The sequence below is a fragment of the Mus caroli genome, chromosome 16, assembly GCF_900094665.2.
Source record: "Mus caroli chromosome 16, CAROLI_EIJ_v1.1, whole genome shotgun sequence".
Classification (NCBI taxonomy): domain Eukaryota; kingdom Metazoa; phylum Chordata; class Mammalia; order Rodentia; family Muridae; genus Mus; species Mus caroli.
The window spans coordinates 35,554,204-35,567,857 of NC_034585.1; the positions used below are offsets into that span (position 1 = coordinate 35,554,204).

At 45.5% G+C, this 13,654-nt stretch overlaps 1 protein-coding gene across 2 annotated transcripts in view; it reads left to right on the forward strand.

The window, feature by feature from the left end:
* The window catches only part of Cd80 (CD80 molecule), a 38,814-nt gene extending 26,652 nt beyond the window's left edge, over nucleotides 1–12,162 (forward strand). The window contains exons 5-6 of one of the 2 annotated variants that reach the window (XM_029470234.1): nucleotides 1,224–1,320; nucleotides 11,428–12,162. In XM_029470234.1, coding sequence (XP_029326094.1) covers nucleotides 1,224–1,318 — 95 coding nt within the window. In that variant the 3' untranslated portion in view covers nucleotides 1,319–1,320; nucleotides 11,428–12,162. Of the gene's footprint in view, nucleotides 1–1,223; nucleotides 1,880–11,427 lie in introns of those variants that run through there. The other variant, XM_021184969.1, reaches the window with a different exon arrangement.
* Nucleotides 12,163–13,654: the final 1,492 nt, after the last annotated feature.

Sequence of the window (13,654 nt, forward strand, 5' to 3'; positions counted from 1 at the left end):
GGTAGGGAAGTGGGGGGCGCTATGGGGGACTTTGGGGATAGCATTGGAAATGTAATTGAGGAAAATATGTAATAAAAATATTAAAAATCAAAAAAAAGAGAGCAATGGTGTACTCGTATACATAAAAGAAATAAATAAAAGTCTTTAAAAAGAAAAAAAAAAAAAACAAAATTTGGGGACTTAAACACAGCCTCCCCTCAGTCTCTGCAACTGACCAAAACAGAGATTTCTATTTCAGACATCTGACCATAATCACCCTGAAGCTATCAACTAGGCTAGGAGTCACATACACTGAGCAAATGAAAATTAGAAGACCAACATCCGCTTTAACCTTTTTTATAACTTCATAACCTTCAGCATCCAAAAAAAAATAAAATTAAAAAAAAGGTTAAAGTTCAGATAAAAGTCACCAGTTAGTATTGTAAGAAGGAACCAAACCGAAGTCATTTTGAATAAAACTTCCATTTAGAATAGAGAGTCAAACAAAGTTCCCAAGACCTCCCTGGATGAGTGACATCTTGGTTGGCAAGTTAAAAGTGACTGCTGGGCAAGCCACCTTCCCACAGTTGAGCAAACCGACTATTAAGAACAAAATACGTGTACCACAAAGGAATGTTCCCAGGGAGGACCCCTATCCCTGAACCATGGTTGCTGGAAAATGCACTTGGCATGGATGGTGATGGCTTGTGATTTTTATGCTTAAAAGCTCTATAGCATTCTGTCTCGGGGTTGCAGTTCAGCTCCCGAGTCTGTTCTGCATCCCTGATCAATTGGTGGTGACTTGGTTACAATGGGCTTTTCTTTTCTGCGCTGACTTGCTGTTTTGAGTTAAGTTGGATCCAAGAGGACCCCATGACACTATGCTATGAGAAGCTCATCTTAAGGGTGGGATACAAAGCTTAGTGGGCTCATAGTGGTTCTGGTATGAATTACTAGTCTTGCTCTCCAGTTCAGTGTCTGGCATCCTCACCACTACTAGTGTTGACATGGCTGGGCCGAATAACACTCGGTTCCAGTAGTGTTCTAGTATATAAGGGGTGTTCCTCTGCTTCCTCGGCGTCTTTCAACAAACAACAGTAACAACAAAATGTCTTTCAGGAATTACCAAATGTCCCTGGAAAACAGGTGTGTGTGTGTGTGTGTGTGTGTGTGTGTGTGTGTGTGTTGATGGTGATGATTTATGGACTCTTCATTTGTTTTTATAATTTATGTTTATCTTCAAGGAAGCTGTTTCAGAAGAAGAAATGAGGTGAGCAGAGAAACAAACGCCAGCCTTAACTTCGGGCCTGAAGAAGCATTAGCTGAACAGACTGTCTGAAGGTAGCCACCTGCCTTCCTTTAGCTCTTCTCTGTCCATGTGGGAGACCTGGTATTATGTGGTCCATGAGGTACACTCTTTCTTTCAGCACCGTGCTAGCTGATCTTTTGGACAACTTGACACAAGATAGAGTTAACTGGGAAGAGAAAGCCTTGAATGAGGATTTCTTTCCATCAGGTTGCCTACGGGCAAGTTTGCTGGGCCTTTGATTGCTTGATGACTGATGTAGAAAGGCCGAGCCCACTGTGGGTGGTGCTAGCCCTGGGCAGGGGCAGGTGACCCTGGGTGGTATAAGAAAAAGAGCTGTCACTAAGAGGAGAGGTGCCTAGTCTTACTGCAACTTGATATGCCATGTTTGGTTGGTGTCTGTGGGAGACCTGCCCTTTTCTGAAGAGAAGTGGTGGGAAAGTGGATGGGGTGGGGGCAGAGGAAAAGTGGGGGAGAGGGCCTGGGAGGAGAGGAGGGAGGGGAATGGGGTGGGGGTGGGGTGGGGGAAACTATGGTTGGGATGTAAAAACAATAATAATATAAAAATTAAATAAAAAGAGAGTATTGAGCAAATGATGGGGAGCAAGTTAGTGAGTAACATTCTCTGTTCCTGTTTCGTTTCTTACCAGAGCCTCTCCTCTGATTTACCTCAGCAATGGGGACTCTACCCTATAAAGTGAAGGAAACCTTTTCCTCCCCCAAATTGTCTTTATCACAGTAACAGAAACCTAACTAGGACAGGAATTGGTAGTAGGAGTGGGGTGTCATACTGACAAACCTGACCACGTTGTGTGGGGAAAGTCTGTGCCTGTATTTAAAACTCTGGAAAAGCCACTTGAAGCTTAATGTTCACTCCTTAATGGAATGTTCTGTGGAGCTTGGAAAATAAGACCTGTGAGATAAACTCAAATGGCAAAGGCCTGGCTTGTGAAGTTTCAAAGGAAGTGTGTGAGTCTCTCATACATTTTACATGGCTGGCGCGCGCGCGCATGTGTGTGTGTGTGTGTATGTGTGTGTGTGTGTGTGATATTTGTGTTAAGAGTATGTGGTCTCTGGTCTGCTGGGGCTTAAGAGTCAGCTGTGATTAACAAAAGCCCAGCATCACCACTTTGCTATACTGATGCTGGTTAGCTAGAGCTGAAAAATTAGCTGTGATTAAGAGACCAGTATAACTGAGGTGAAATCTACAGAGAAGCATTTCTCTGGGCTCAGCACACAAATGCTGTGGTCCATGGGGTGGTGGGTCATAAAGAGTCTCCCATATGAGGGACTGGTTTTAGAAGCCTGTCACAGAGAGCAGCTGATGCTTGGCCCTGTGAGAGGCCACTTGTGAAGGTGAAGGCTCCGTGGCAGCGATGACCTCAGATAACGGAGATACCATGAGATGACCAAGGACAGTGGCAGGAGTAGAGTGAACTGGCTTAAGCCTGTCCGGTATGCTTCATGTGCTGCCGAGAGCAGAGACAGACAAACAGACGCTTCTTGAGCCCTTTGGAGCTCAGAAGATCATGAGAGAGTCCAGGACATCGAGCGCCGAGTGTTTTAACTGTTGATCTTTGGTTCTGCGTTGATCTGATTGTAATTGTGTTCTGGTTCTCCTCTTTTGGAATAAGAAAAATGTATCTTAGTTTCATTTTTTGTTTTTAGTTAAATTTGATTGGTTTTAGATTATAATAGCAGCATCCTCCCCCCCCCTTCTTATTCTTTCCTAAAAAATCCTCCCATATACCCCGTCTCACTCTTGCAAATAAATCCCAGTGGTGCGTGCACTACCCGCCTCAGTGGTTTAGGTTCCTGAAAGAAAGACACACACACAGTCTTTATATTTTAATCTGCCTTAAGCAGCACAATAGCTGGGCCACTGCCTAACCTCCATGTGGTTAATCCCGAGTTACTACTTACTAAGTTCTATGTTCTATCTTGGCTGCTCTAGACCCGGTTGGGCAGCCCTCTGGGCTGTGTTCTCCCGGCTCCTTCACATGGTGGCCATGCCTCTCTGTCCTGCCCTCTTCTCAGCCATAGCATCTCTCCTCTCCTCCATAGTCTCCCAGGATGGCCGATCTCTTCCTTCTTCCTCTCTTCCCAGTCTCAACCCTGGGAATCCTAAAAATCCCACCTCTGTCTGATCTCCCCAACTGTTGACTGTTGGCATCTTTATTTATCAATCAGAACCAGTTTGGGGGGCAGGTTCACAGAAGCTATGTGCAGATACGCTGTGTAAGCAGGTTTTGGGGGAACATAATTAGCATTCATAATACCAACAGCTACAGTCCTTGCCTAGACTGCCAGTGAGGGCCACGTCTGGCTCTATGGCTATGCTGCAGCAGAGGTCATTGTTGACGTCCGTGTCCATGGTTCATATTGCCACTAGAGAACATGGGGACATAGAGTCCCTGTCCTGTTATTGACTGTAGGGTCAGTGTATCTCTGTCTGGTTGTTGCCTTCTATATTGAATACCATCTGTAGTGTGTGAATAGCTATCCAGGGATAGCTATTACTTCGTAGTTGGGGGGAGAAGGGGTGCTGAGCGTTTAAGCATAACCAACAGTCCTGTGTTAAGTCCAGGCAGGAGGTGTTAAGAGCCTAGAAAGAGGCTTCTAATAATTGCAGGGGTCCTGACACAGGTGATGAAGTGGGTAATTCAGGATGTGGAAGTGTTTTAGGAAGTGGTTGGTTAGATGAAGTGAGACCTCACTGGAGTGAAAGGGTGGTGGGTCCTGATGAGGGAGTGATGGTGGGCAGAGGCAGAGGTCAGGGGTGTGCCTGGTTCATCCTCACTAATTGGGGCCTTGTTGGGGCCTAAGAGGACCATGGGTCTCACAAGGCTATGTTGGAGCAGTTGGACAGTAAATAGGAGTCCTGGATCATAGCCAGAGATGTAAAGTCCCCGTGTTGTCACAGACCACCCCAGTTGGGTATGGGCGTCCCTGGAATGAGGGTCCTAGAGGATAGGCGGGTAAGGATTCAGCGATGACAAACAGAAACAAACACAGAGGCAGTTTCAATCTAAATGTATTTTGCAGCTCTCAAGCAGGGGATTTTATACATTAAAAAAACAAACATTACATTTCTTGGAAGCTATATCTAATAGTGAAACAATCACAAATACCAACAAAAATCATTTGGCACAGTAAAGCACAAAAATATCTCTTAGAAACTGTATCCAGTGAGACAAGCACAAACAAAACAGGTAGCATCATTGTTAATGTAAATCATCAAAATATAACAATTCTAAAAGAATATATTCAGTGGGGGCAATCATCCAAGGCTAGTAGCATACTTCCAAGATCAGGTTAATAAATCTTTATGGTCTTAACCTCTAGGCGAGCTTTCCAGCCCCATATGGTCAATTATTATCCAACATCTAATGGCTGATTTTTTTTTTTATAAATCTCCAATGCATAAATTTAAACTATTTTAATTCTTTCTAATTAAGGCTTTCTTTACCATATACCAAAACCCACCTCTGATGACACATGTGTAGTCATATGAAATTTTATTGTTGGGAAAGTTATCTATCATCATAGTTTTGTAAATGATTTAAAAAGTAAAGCGTTGGTTTCCCTGGGGATAAGGTCATGTTAGTGACCCCATCTCTAGGGATGGTTTCTTATCCATTATTCTCACTTAAGATCTTGGCCTAGGCTACCAGGAACATGTGAAATAAGAAAAAGAATAAGCAAAAACAAAATAGATAGATTGCCATGAGAACTATGGCTTTCTACCAAGTGCCATGCCAGCTTTCGGTACATATGTACAATGCCATTACCTTATAATGAAAGTCATAATTGCAATTTTACTAAAAATCATTTGTTTGAAATTTGAAAGACTGAAGAAGGCATCCTTCAGGTCAAGAATAGAGTATGTTGTGTGCTGGCGGGGGCGGGGGGGGGGCGGGGAGCAGGGGAGCTGCTAGTAGGGTGTCTGGGTTTGGAACTGTGGGATGGATGTCTTCCATCCTCCTATTTATCTCCCTTAAATCCTGCACAGGCCAGTAGTCATGGAATGGGGATTCTTGATGGGAAGGAGGGGAGTGTTCCATGGTGATTGGCAAGGAAGCAGAATCCCTGCTTCCCAGAGCCGGTTAATGTGAAGGGTGATCTCTGTTCTGGCTTCTCTGGGCATTGGAGATTGCCTGATTTGGGCAGGGGTAGCCCCAGCCTTTAATTTTACTAGAACCGGGGACCAATGACAGGTGAGTCCTATTGGATTTTTTTCTGCCCAGACCTTGGAGACTTCTTCCAGAAACCTTTGGAGTAGCAGGCTTGGCAATGGGGCTGGTTGAGGGAACAGTTTGTCTTCCTCTTCTGGGGCCAAGGTCAGAGCATGGATGGGGACACTCTTATCCAGAACTTCCATCCCTCAGGCCAAAATGGATTTGGGCTCCCATTTTGGTGAGGTCTCTTCCTAGCAGAGGGCTGATCATAAATGAGTGGGTTACCTGTCCCAATCCCAAGTCCACCTTTCTTCTGTAGGCTATGGGTAGGCTTTAGTGCTGGTTGTCCCTTGCATTCATGTTTTTCTATTTGACAATGGCCCCAGCAGTTGTTTCAAAACAGAATGTGTGCCCCTGTGTCTACCAGGAAGTCTATGGGCTTCCCCTCCACCTCTAGAGTTATCCAGGAAGTCTATGGGCTTCCCCTCCACCTTTAGGGTCACCCAGGGCTCATGGAGGCGGGTTAAGCCCCAACACCCTCAGCCATCTAGTTCTTTTAACTCCTTTGGGCCCTCTCTTTATTTTTCTTAGGGCATTCTTTCAATGGAATTTTTCCTCTCTAATGAAGGATGGGTTTTTTCTTCAATGGGGGCTCCCTTACCTTTCCCCCTTTTGTAAGCTAGGTCTTTCAGGTCTCTCTCTCTCTCTCTCACCCCCCCCCCACACACACTAGGGCAACTGTGGGTCATAGCAGGGAGTAGCACTTTTGCCAACTGTCCGGTCTGTAGACCCTCAGGGGTCTCCTGGTTTTTCAAAACCTTCTCAGCTATGGCTACTAACACAGTCAGTTGCTTACCTGCAAAATTGTCCAGGCACTGAAGCTTCTGACGGGATGTCAGGGGCAGCTTGGTTAACAAAAGCCATGTTTACAGCTGACTGGTGCTCTCTGGCTTCTGGGTCAAAAGGCATGTAGGCTCTGTAGGCTTCAAATGGTCTTTCTAGATATTCCCTGGGGCTCTCATTCTTTCCCTGCACCATCTCGCTTACCTTAGATAAACTTGTGGGCCGCCTGGAAACCACCATCAGAATCTAGCAGTAGACCCAGAGCTCTCCCTACCTTTAGCAGTGTTAAAATTCCAGTTGGGCCAAATCAAAGGAAAGGCTGCATCCATATCAGCCTGGGCTTGCGTGGGCAGTAGCCCATTTGCCCTCGGAACCAGTTTCCGGGCGACTCTCCCGATCCTCTCTCTCCTCTGTCATGAAGAGGAACTGGAGCCGTTGCTGACAGTCATCCCAGGTGGGGAGGTGAGTCGGCATGATTGAATCTAGAAGACCTGTGAGAGCTGATGGTCTTTCTGAAAATGGGGGGTCTCTATAATTTCCAACTGTAAAGATCATTACTGGTAAATGGCACATATGTCATGAATGGTCTTTCCTGAGCCTCTGGGGATCCCATAGCCTGGAGGGGTAAGGCTGTAGTAGAGTTGACCCTCTGGACCGTACAGGCCTGAGTATGAGGTAGACTCCGAGTGGAGTCAGAAGAGTCATGGGCTGCTCCTCCCTCTGCCTGTGCTGGCTGGGCAGGGGCAGTGACAGCAGGAGCAGGAACATAAGGAGTAGAACAGAGAGACAGAGCGCCAAGGCTGATCCTCCCTTAGAGAAAGAAGGGCAATGGAGTGACGAGGCTGGTGACAAAACAGGTCTCATCCAAACATGGGGCTTCTCGACCAGGTATTGTCATGTGGCCCCTGGCCTCATAAGCTACAGCCTTGAACCCTGTAAATGATGGAAGATAAGCACCTCCTCCTCAGGCCATCGGACTTTACAGGCAGGCCATTCATTCCTGCAAAAGTGGTGCGTTTGCAGAGATGAACAACCAGACCTGAGTCTTCTGCAACAAGGAGAAAGTCCTTCAAATAGCTCAGGACCAAGCCCAGTGGGGTGCTTTCCGCCTGTCTCATCCTAGGAATCAAGGGAAAATGTGTACGAGAGGACAAAAGGCACAAACAGAATACACACAGACAGACACAGAAGGACATTCCACGGGGAAAACAAAAAACAAACCGAAAGGCTGTCTCAGACAGTCCCCCCCCTCTCCCCCCTGTGCAAGGGAGGCTCACAGACCCACAGCTGGTTCAGACATCAGATAAAAACCAGCAAGTTCTCCTGATCCTGGTAGGGGGTTAGGAGCATCGTCAGTTGCCCCTCGCCGGGCGACAAAATGTGAATCTGCTTTGTCCCACTCAGCCTCCAGATTAAACCCAAAACACAAACGCAGGGATGGACAAGACGAAAGACAACTGGGTGCCTGGACAGCTGGGTCGACTGGAAAGACACTCCACTATTTGAGTTGGGGGTCTCTAGCGAATCCTGGTTGAGAGCCCAAATGTAAGGGTCTATGATTCGCTGAAGAATGATACCCCAGACTCAAATAGTATGCAAAAGTAACGAGTGGGTTTTTTCCTGTAGTTCACCATGTCTACCACTTGTCAAGATGGAGACGCTCAGCTGGGCTCGCAGGCCCAATTTAAAGCATATTAGGGAGAGATAAGTGACCTTTATTTTAATTAGTTGACTCAATCTCTAACAGTGTGGGGTTTTTTGGGATTGGGTAGGGTTCTAGGGACATTCCAGAACTGGGGTGCAGGGGTGGGAGCTAGAAACTGTTGCTGGGAAAGCCTGGAAACTGTTACTGACACATTGCCTTTGCCTCAGGCCAGGTGGCAGGGAAGCTTCTGATAGAGGGGCAGTTTCTGATTGGCTGCCCATGGCCTGGGGTTCCCCACCTCCACCCCCGTAACTGACTTGCCTGGATTTTCACAGTTCCAGAAAATAGATCTAGGCTTAGTCTTCTGGCCTGCCAGTTTGAAGCCTGTCATGGAGTCAGTCTGTCTCAGTCCTCTCACCTGGTGGTGGGGGCACAAGGGAGCCAGGCCCGAGGGTGTGAGCTCCAGAGAGCTGGCCTTACCATTTGTGTGCCCTTACAGAGAGGTGGCCTAGGCCCAGGGGTGATGGATGCCCTCTGCCCCCTTGCCCCTCTCCACCTTCAGTAGTTGAAATGTCACGAGAGAAGGAAAGTTAACCCTGTTCCTAATTTGGGAGAGCAGGCCCTACACTTTGCCTGGGCAACACAGTGAAGCTGGCTCTGATGGTAAAGGCACAGGTGAGCCAGCCCTGAGTGTGGGAGAGACGAGCTAGTTCAGCCCCTTGCCAGCTTGGTCACTTGGGAGAGTGGACCCTGCACAGTAGGTGTGGGTGCAAGTGAGCTGGCACTCAGGCCATGAGAGTGGGAGAGCTGACCCTGCCTCCTGCCAATGGTAGCACTGGGTGGCTTAGCTGGAGCTGGTGGTGCAGATAAGTGAGTCAATGGGCTGACCAGGTCAGCTCCCACCCTGGCCCAGACCAGGACCTTGAGTTGGCCCACTCGTAAATCTACATCATCTGTGATGTGAAAGAGGCAGTCCTGCTGATCCAAAGCTGCAGGACCTCCATGTCATAGGCCGACAACAGGGGAACTGGGAGGAGTCCTGCTGAGGATCCAATATTGATGGAGTCACAGAAGTCAGAGGCCTTGAACCAGACCACTCATCGCAGTGAACATTCACAAGTGAAGATGTATGGACTGAAGGGTATGCTGTGAGACACACAGCGACTGGCACACTACAGCTACCATGACAAGATGTTTTCTATGCTTTTAATGTGTGTGTGTTCGTGTGTGTGTGTGTGTGTGTGTGTGTATGTGTGTGTGTGTGTGTGTATGTGTATTATTCTGAGGGTGAGATTGCAAGGACAGAGGGCAGATACGAGGAGATAGAGAGATGAGTGGGACTGGGGTACATGATGTGAAACTCACAAAGAATCAATAAAGTTATTTTGTTTTTGTTTTAAAAAGTTGCTTTGTGTTATGGTGTCTCTTCTCAGCAATAAAACCCAAAACTGAGACACCCTCTTTGTCTGCTAGTTCAGTATCTTCTGCTGTAAGACACTCATCTGAGTTCCTGAAGCGGCTGACATTTGGCCAAGGTCCTCTCCTGAACGCCCACTTTTCCTGCATCTCTCACTACTGAAGAACACAGCCTCGGGTCACCTGCATAAACACATTCTCTGTGGGTTCTCTCTTAAAGACTCAGGCTACTGATAAATCACTGGGCCAAGTTTCATTTAAAACTATCCTGTCATGTTTGTTTCCCATTCAAAACCTCAGAAGAGAACCCAGGGCCTGCAGGAGAAGCTTCAAAGCTTTTGACTCTCTGGAGTTAAAGTATCCATTGCTCTCCATCATTCCTCAGGACATGGCTTCCAGGCACTTCATATGGAATAACTAGATGCCAAAGAATGAAAAACATTAAGATTTGGCTTTAGTCCTATGACGACACATAAAGTAGATCAGTTACTGCTGCAGTCCTAAATGCTGTCCGTTAATGGGGTGAATGCTGTATTAACTTCTGTGACAACTGTGGTTAGTGTATGTCAGCTTTGACTTCCCTAAGACTCCACCGTCTTCTACGAAAGAGAACAATGGAACTTTGAAATCTGAGGCTGAACTGAATATGGTGGTCAACAGCTCGAGACCTGTGATGCCAGCACTCAGGAGGCAGAGGCAGGAGGATCTCTGGAAGTTCAAGGCTAGCCTGATCTACATAGTGAATTCCAGGGCAGGCAGGGTTATAATAGTGAGACCTTGTGCTAAAAACAAAACAAAAATTATAGAAATTGATAAACAATGTTCTATTGTTTTTGCAGGATCACTATTTCATCTTATAAAAAAAAATCTGTGTGTAAGCTCTTTCCATCTCCTTTTATGCTTCTCAGAGGTTGAAAGGTGTGACTGAGCTCTTTGTACTAGTGAGTTCTTTGTTTCCACTGTTGTGGGTCTGTAGTGAGGCAGAACACCATGGTGAGAGTGCAGTGAGACAGAGCAGCTCTCTTCAGGGAGCAGGAGACATCTCTCCAGGCAAGGTCCCCAGTGACCTGCTCCCTCTAATCTGACCCATTTCCTACTTGTCACCATCTCCAGCAATGCCACCACAGTAGGACTATGACAAACTCCTCAGACTCCTGTGGCTTCTCACAAGCCTGACCGTCCACTGGTAACCAAGCCTTTAACATAAGAGCCTTTGGGAGACCGTTACATCTAGACTATAGTCATCATACAGGCGAAAAACGAACCAATAATCAAATTAGATGGCCACCATTGCTCTGCCTATCGGTATATTTGCCGGAGCCACATCCCTTTCCTATTGCCATTTAAACATATTACTCCTCGGAATGCCTTCCCACAATGTTCCTCCCTTTCAGTGCTGTGATGAAGTTTCCCCAACTTACACCCAGCTGTATTCTGGCCAATCTGCTGTACTTGAGAACCAAGTCACAAGTCCAACTTTCTCCGCATGCCTTTTGTGCCATCTTGCTGAGATCATGTAACTCCATCTACCGACTTTAGTACGTTACATACTACTTGGGTTTATTTTCCTGTAGCCTTTTCCAGACTACAAGCTTGTAGAGAAAAGCAACTATGTCGGAGATCTTTACCACACACAGTAGACAATAATCTTCTAGACTAAATGACATGTGGTTGCTTGGTGTACCTAGTACTTAATAAACATTTGCTTGGTGAATAGCTACTGCATTTCATATTATAAAAATTGCCCATTTTAATATTCTTTAGAGCCGGGCGTGGTGGCGCACGCCTTTAATCCCAGCACTCGGGAGGCAGAGGCAGGCGGATTTCTGAGTTCGAGGCCAGCCTGGTCTACAAAGTGAGTTCCAGGACAGCCAAGGCTACACAGAGAAACCCTGCCTCGAAAAACCAAAAAAAAAAAAAAAATATTCTTTAGTTATCAAGATTAATATCTATTGTTACCTCAAGTTAAATATAATTGGCCTCGAAATTTTAAGCACAGTATTTTTCTCTCTTGCAAAAATTAGAGTTGCAACATTCACTTCTTCCATTTGTTTCCTCAGGTCTCATCTACATTTGCAACTGACCTCTTCTGTAAAGGACTTCAGAAACCTAGTACTGCCCTGCTCTGCAGACACGTGTTCTCTAGGTGAAGCCTCTCCAGTGGTTTGCAGAAGGAAACTCAGAGGAATGAACTGCCTACCACAGAAGTTCTGCTGATTCTGAGGACATAGTTTAGAGACTCAATTCTTTGGAAAGGACATTAGGGACCACACACACACACACTCGATACCTTAGGATAGGGTTCTACCCTATCCTCACAGTGACAAAGAATCACTCTGTGGCGGAGGCAGGCTTCAAGCTTGCAGCAATCCTCCTGCACCAGTTTCCTGAGTGCCAGACTTCCAGGTGTGAGCTATGGCACTTAGCAGAACACTAGCTGAATTAATGAAGACACTGAGGTTCCAGGAGGGAACCTGAATTATGAAGGGGAGTCAGAATCCAGATTTCCTGGCTCTACCACTCTTAACCTGTATCTGTTAGACCCCAAGCTCTGAGCTCATAGACAAGCTAATTTAAAATGCTTTTAATAAGCACAAGGTTCAGTTAGTATGGGGTTCAGGATACTGCTTACTGGCAATATTTGACTAGCCTCTATTTTGTTTGTTTTTTTAAGGGACAATGACTGTAGTGTAATTTGTAGGAAACATGTTGCTATGTATACCCATTTGAGGGTAATAAAATGTTGGTAATTTTCAGCCAGCATTTTCCAGGTATTTTCCTTTTTATCCTTCATGTCCTTAAAAGAAACTGGAGTCAACCAGAATTAACTGCGTTTGTTGTCTAAGATGAATGCATGCCTTTCATACTTCAAAGCGAAAGTCAAGTTGGAGGCACAGTTCGTACTTACTAGTTCATATTGGACTTGCAATGAATGTCTTTAGGCAACTTTGCCCTTTTACACCGTACTTGATATAGTTCTCATTTCAAATGAGATTGTTTACTGAGTAATCATCTGTCCTCACATACACAACCTAAGTGATACTAGCCCTACACAGAACTTCCTCAGATTCCTGGAAGTGGCTTTTGCTCTTTGGTATAGATCTGCTACAATGGAATTGAAAAATAAAATGTATGTTAGACACATTTGCCTGTAATCCCTTCACTCAGTATGCTGAGGCAGAAGAACTGAATTCCAGATAGCATGGCCTGGATAGTAAAACCCTGTCTGAAACCCACTCCTCCACTCAATGTGTCCCAAAGAAATGGAAAACAAGAAGCAGCCAACTGCTGCTCCTATACTGACGGTTCCCTTTTCTCTGAGATGGTACTCCACAACCTACAAGGCCAGCAGTGAGCTTAAGTCAAGACAATCAGATATTCTAGTCTGAATTTACAGGAGGAAATCGAATGGCAGCCAAACTTCTCAACGGGGCCAGAGTCTGTTGTACTGCCCAGGAAACAGGTCCATTTTTATGTGGGTGCTCTCAGAACCAAGTCACTAAAGAAAACAAAGTGGTGGACTGACAAAAAGCTAACAAGACATTGAAAGCCACACTAAAGAAAAACCAGGAGGGCGGGGGAAGAAGCTGCAGCATTTAATCAGTGATGATCGGGCTCACCAAGAGACTTCAAAAACAGCGACAAAAAGGACCAATCATAGGGAAACTTAGAAAAGTAAGTTATGTTAAATTATTGATTACATTTGATAAGCGTTAGTTGTTTTTTAAGATTTATACTTTTTTCAGGTGTTTTCTTATGCTAAAATAATTTTTAAAATCAACTGTTAGTTTTATAATTTTTAAAGATTTTTGCCTATGTTATTATAAATAAAACAATTAACAGAATGAATATTTGCTAATTTGTCAATTTATAAGTAGGGTAATTATGAAAGATATTAATTTATGAGTATGGTTCTAACACATAATTCACTGTGCCAATATACCAGTGCAGAGGCCTTTCCTTACAGCTATATTTATTATGACATAGGCACTGTGTTAAAACTTTGGTTGGGAAAAAAAAAAATCACACACACACACACCTTCTCCCTTACCACACTTACCAACACAAGACTTTCGTAGCCACCCAAACTGTGGGAACTTCCCCAGCCAGCCAGGAGGCAGTTCCTCCTGAGTGGACAGTGTCACTAGTTCTGCTCATCGTCGCCCCCGGGGAAAGGCTCATTCCCATAACTGACCACCTAGCTGCAAACTGAGCTCGAGTGACTCCTTGGGTAAGGAATCTGTTTGATGAGCACATCACAGGGTGCAGGGAAGCCTACTTACTGGT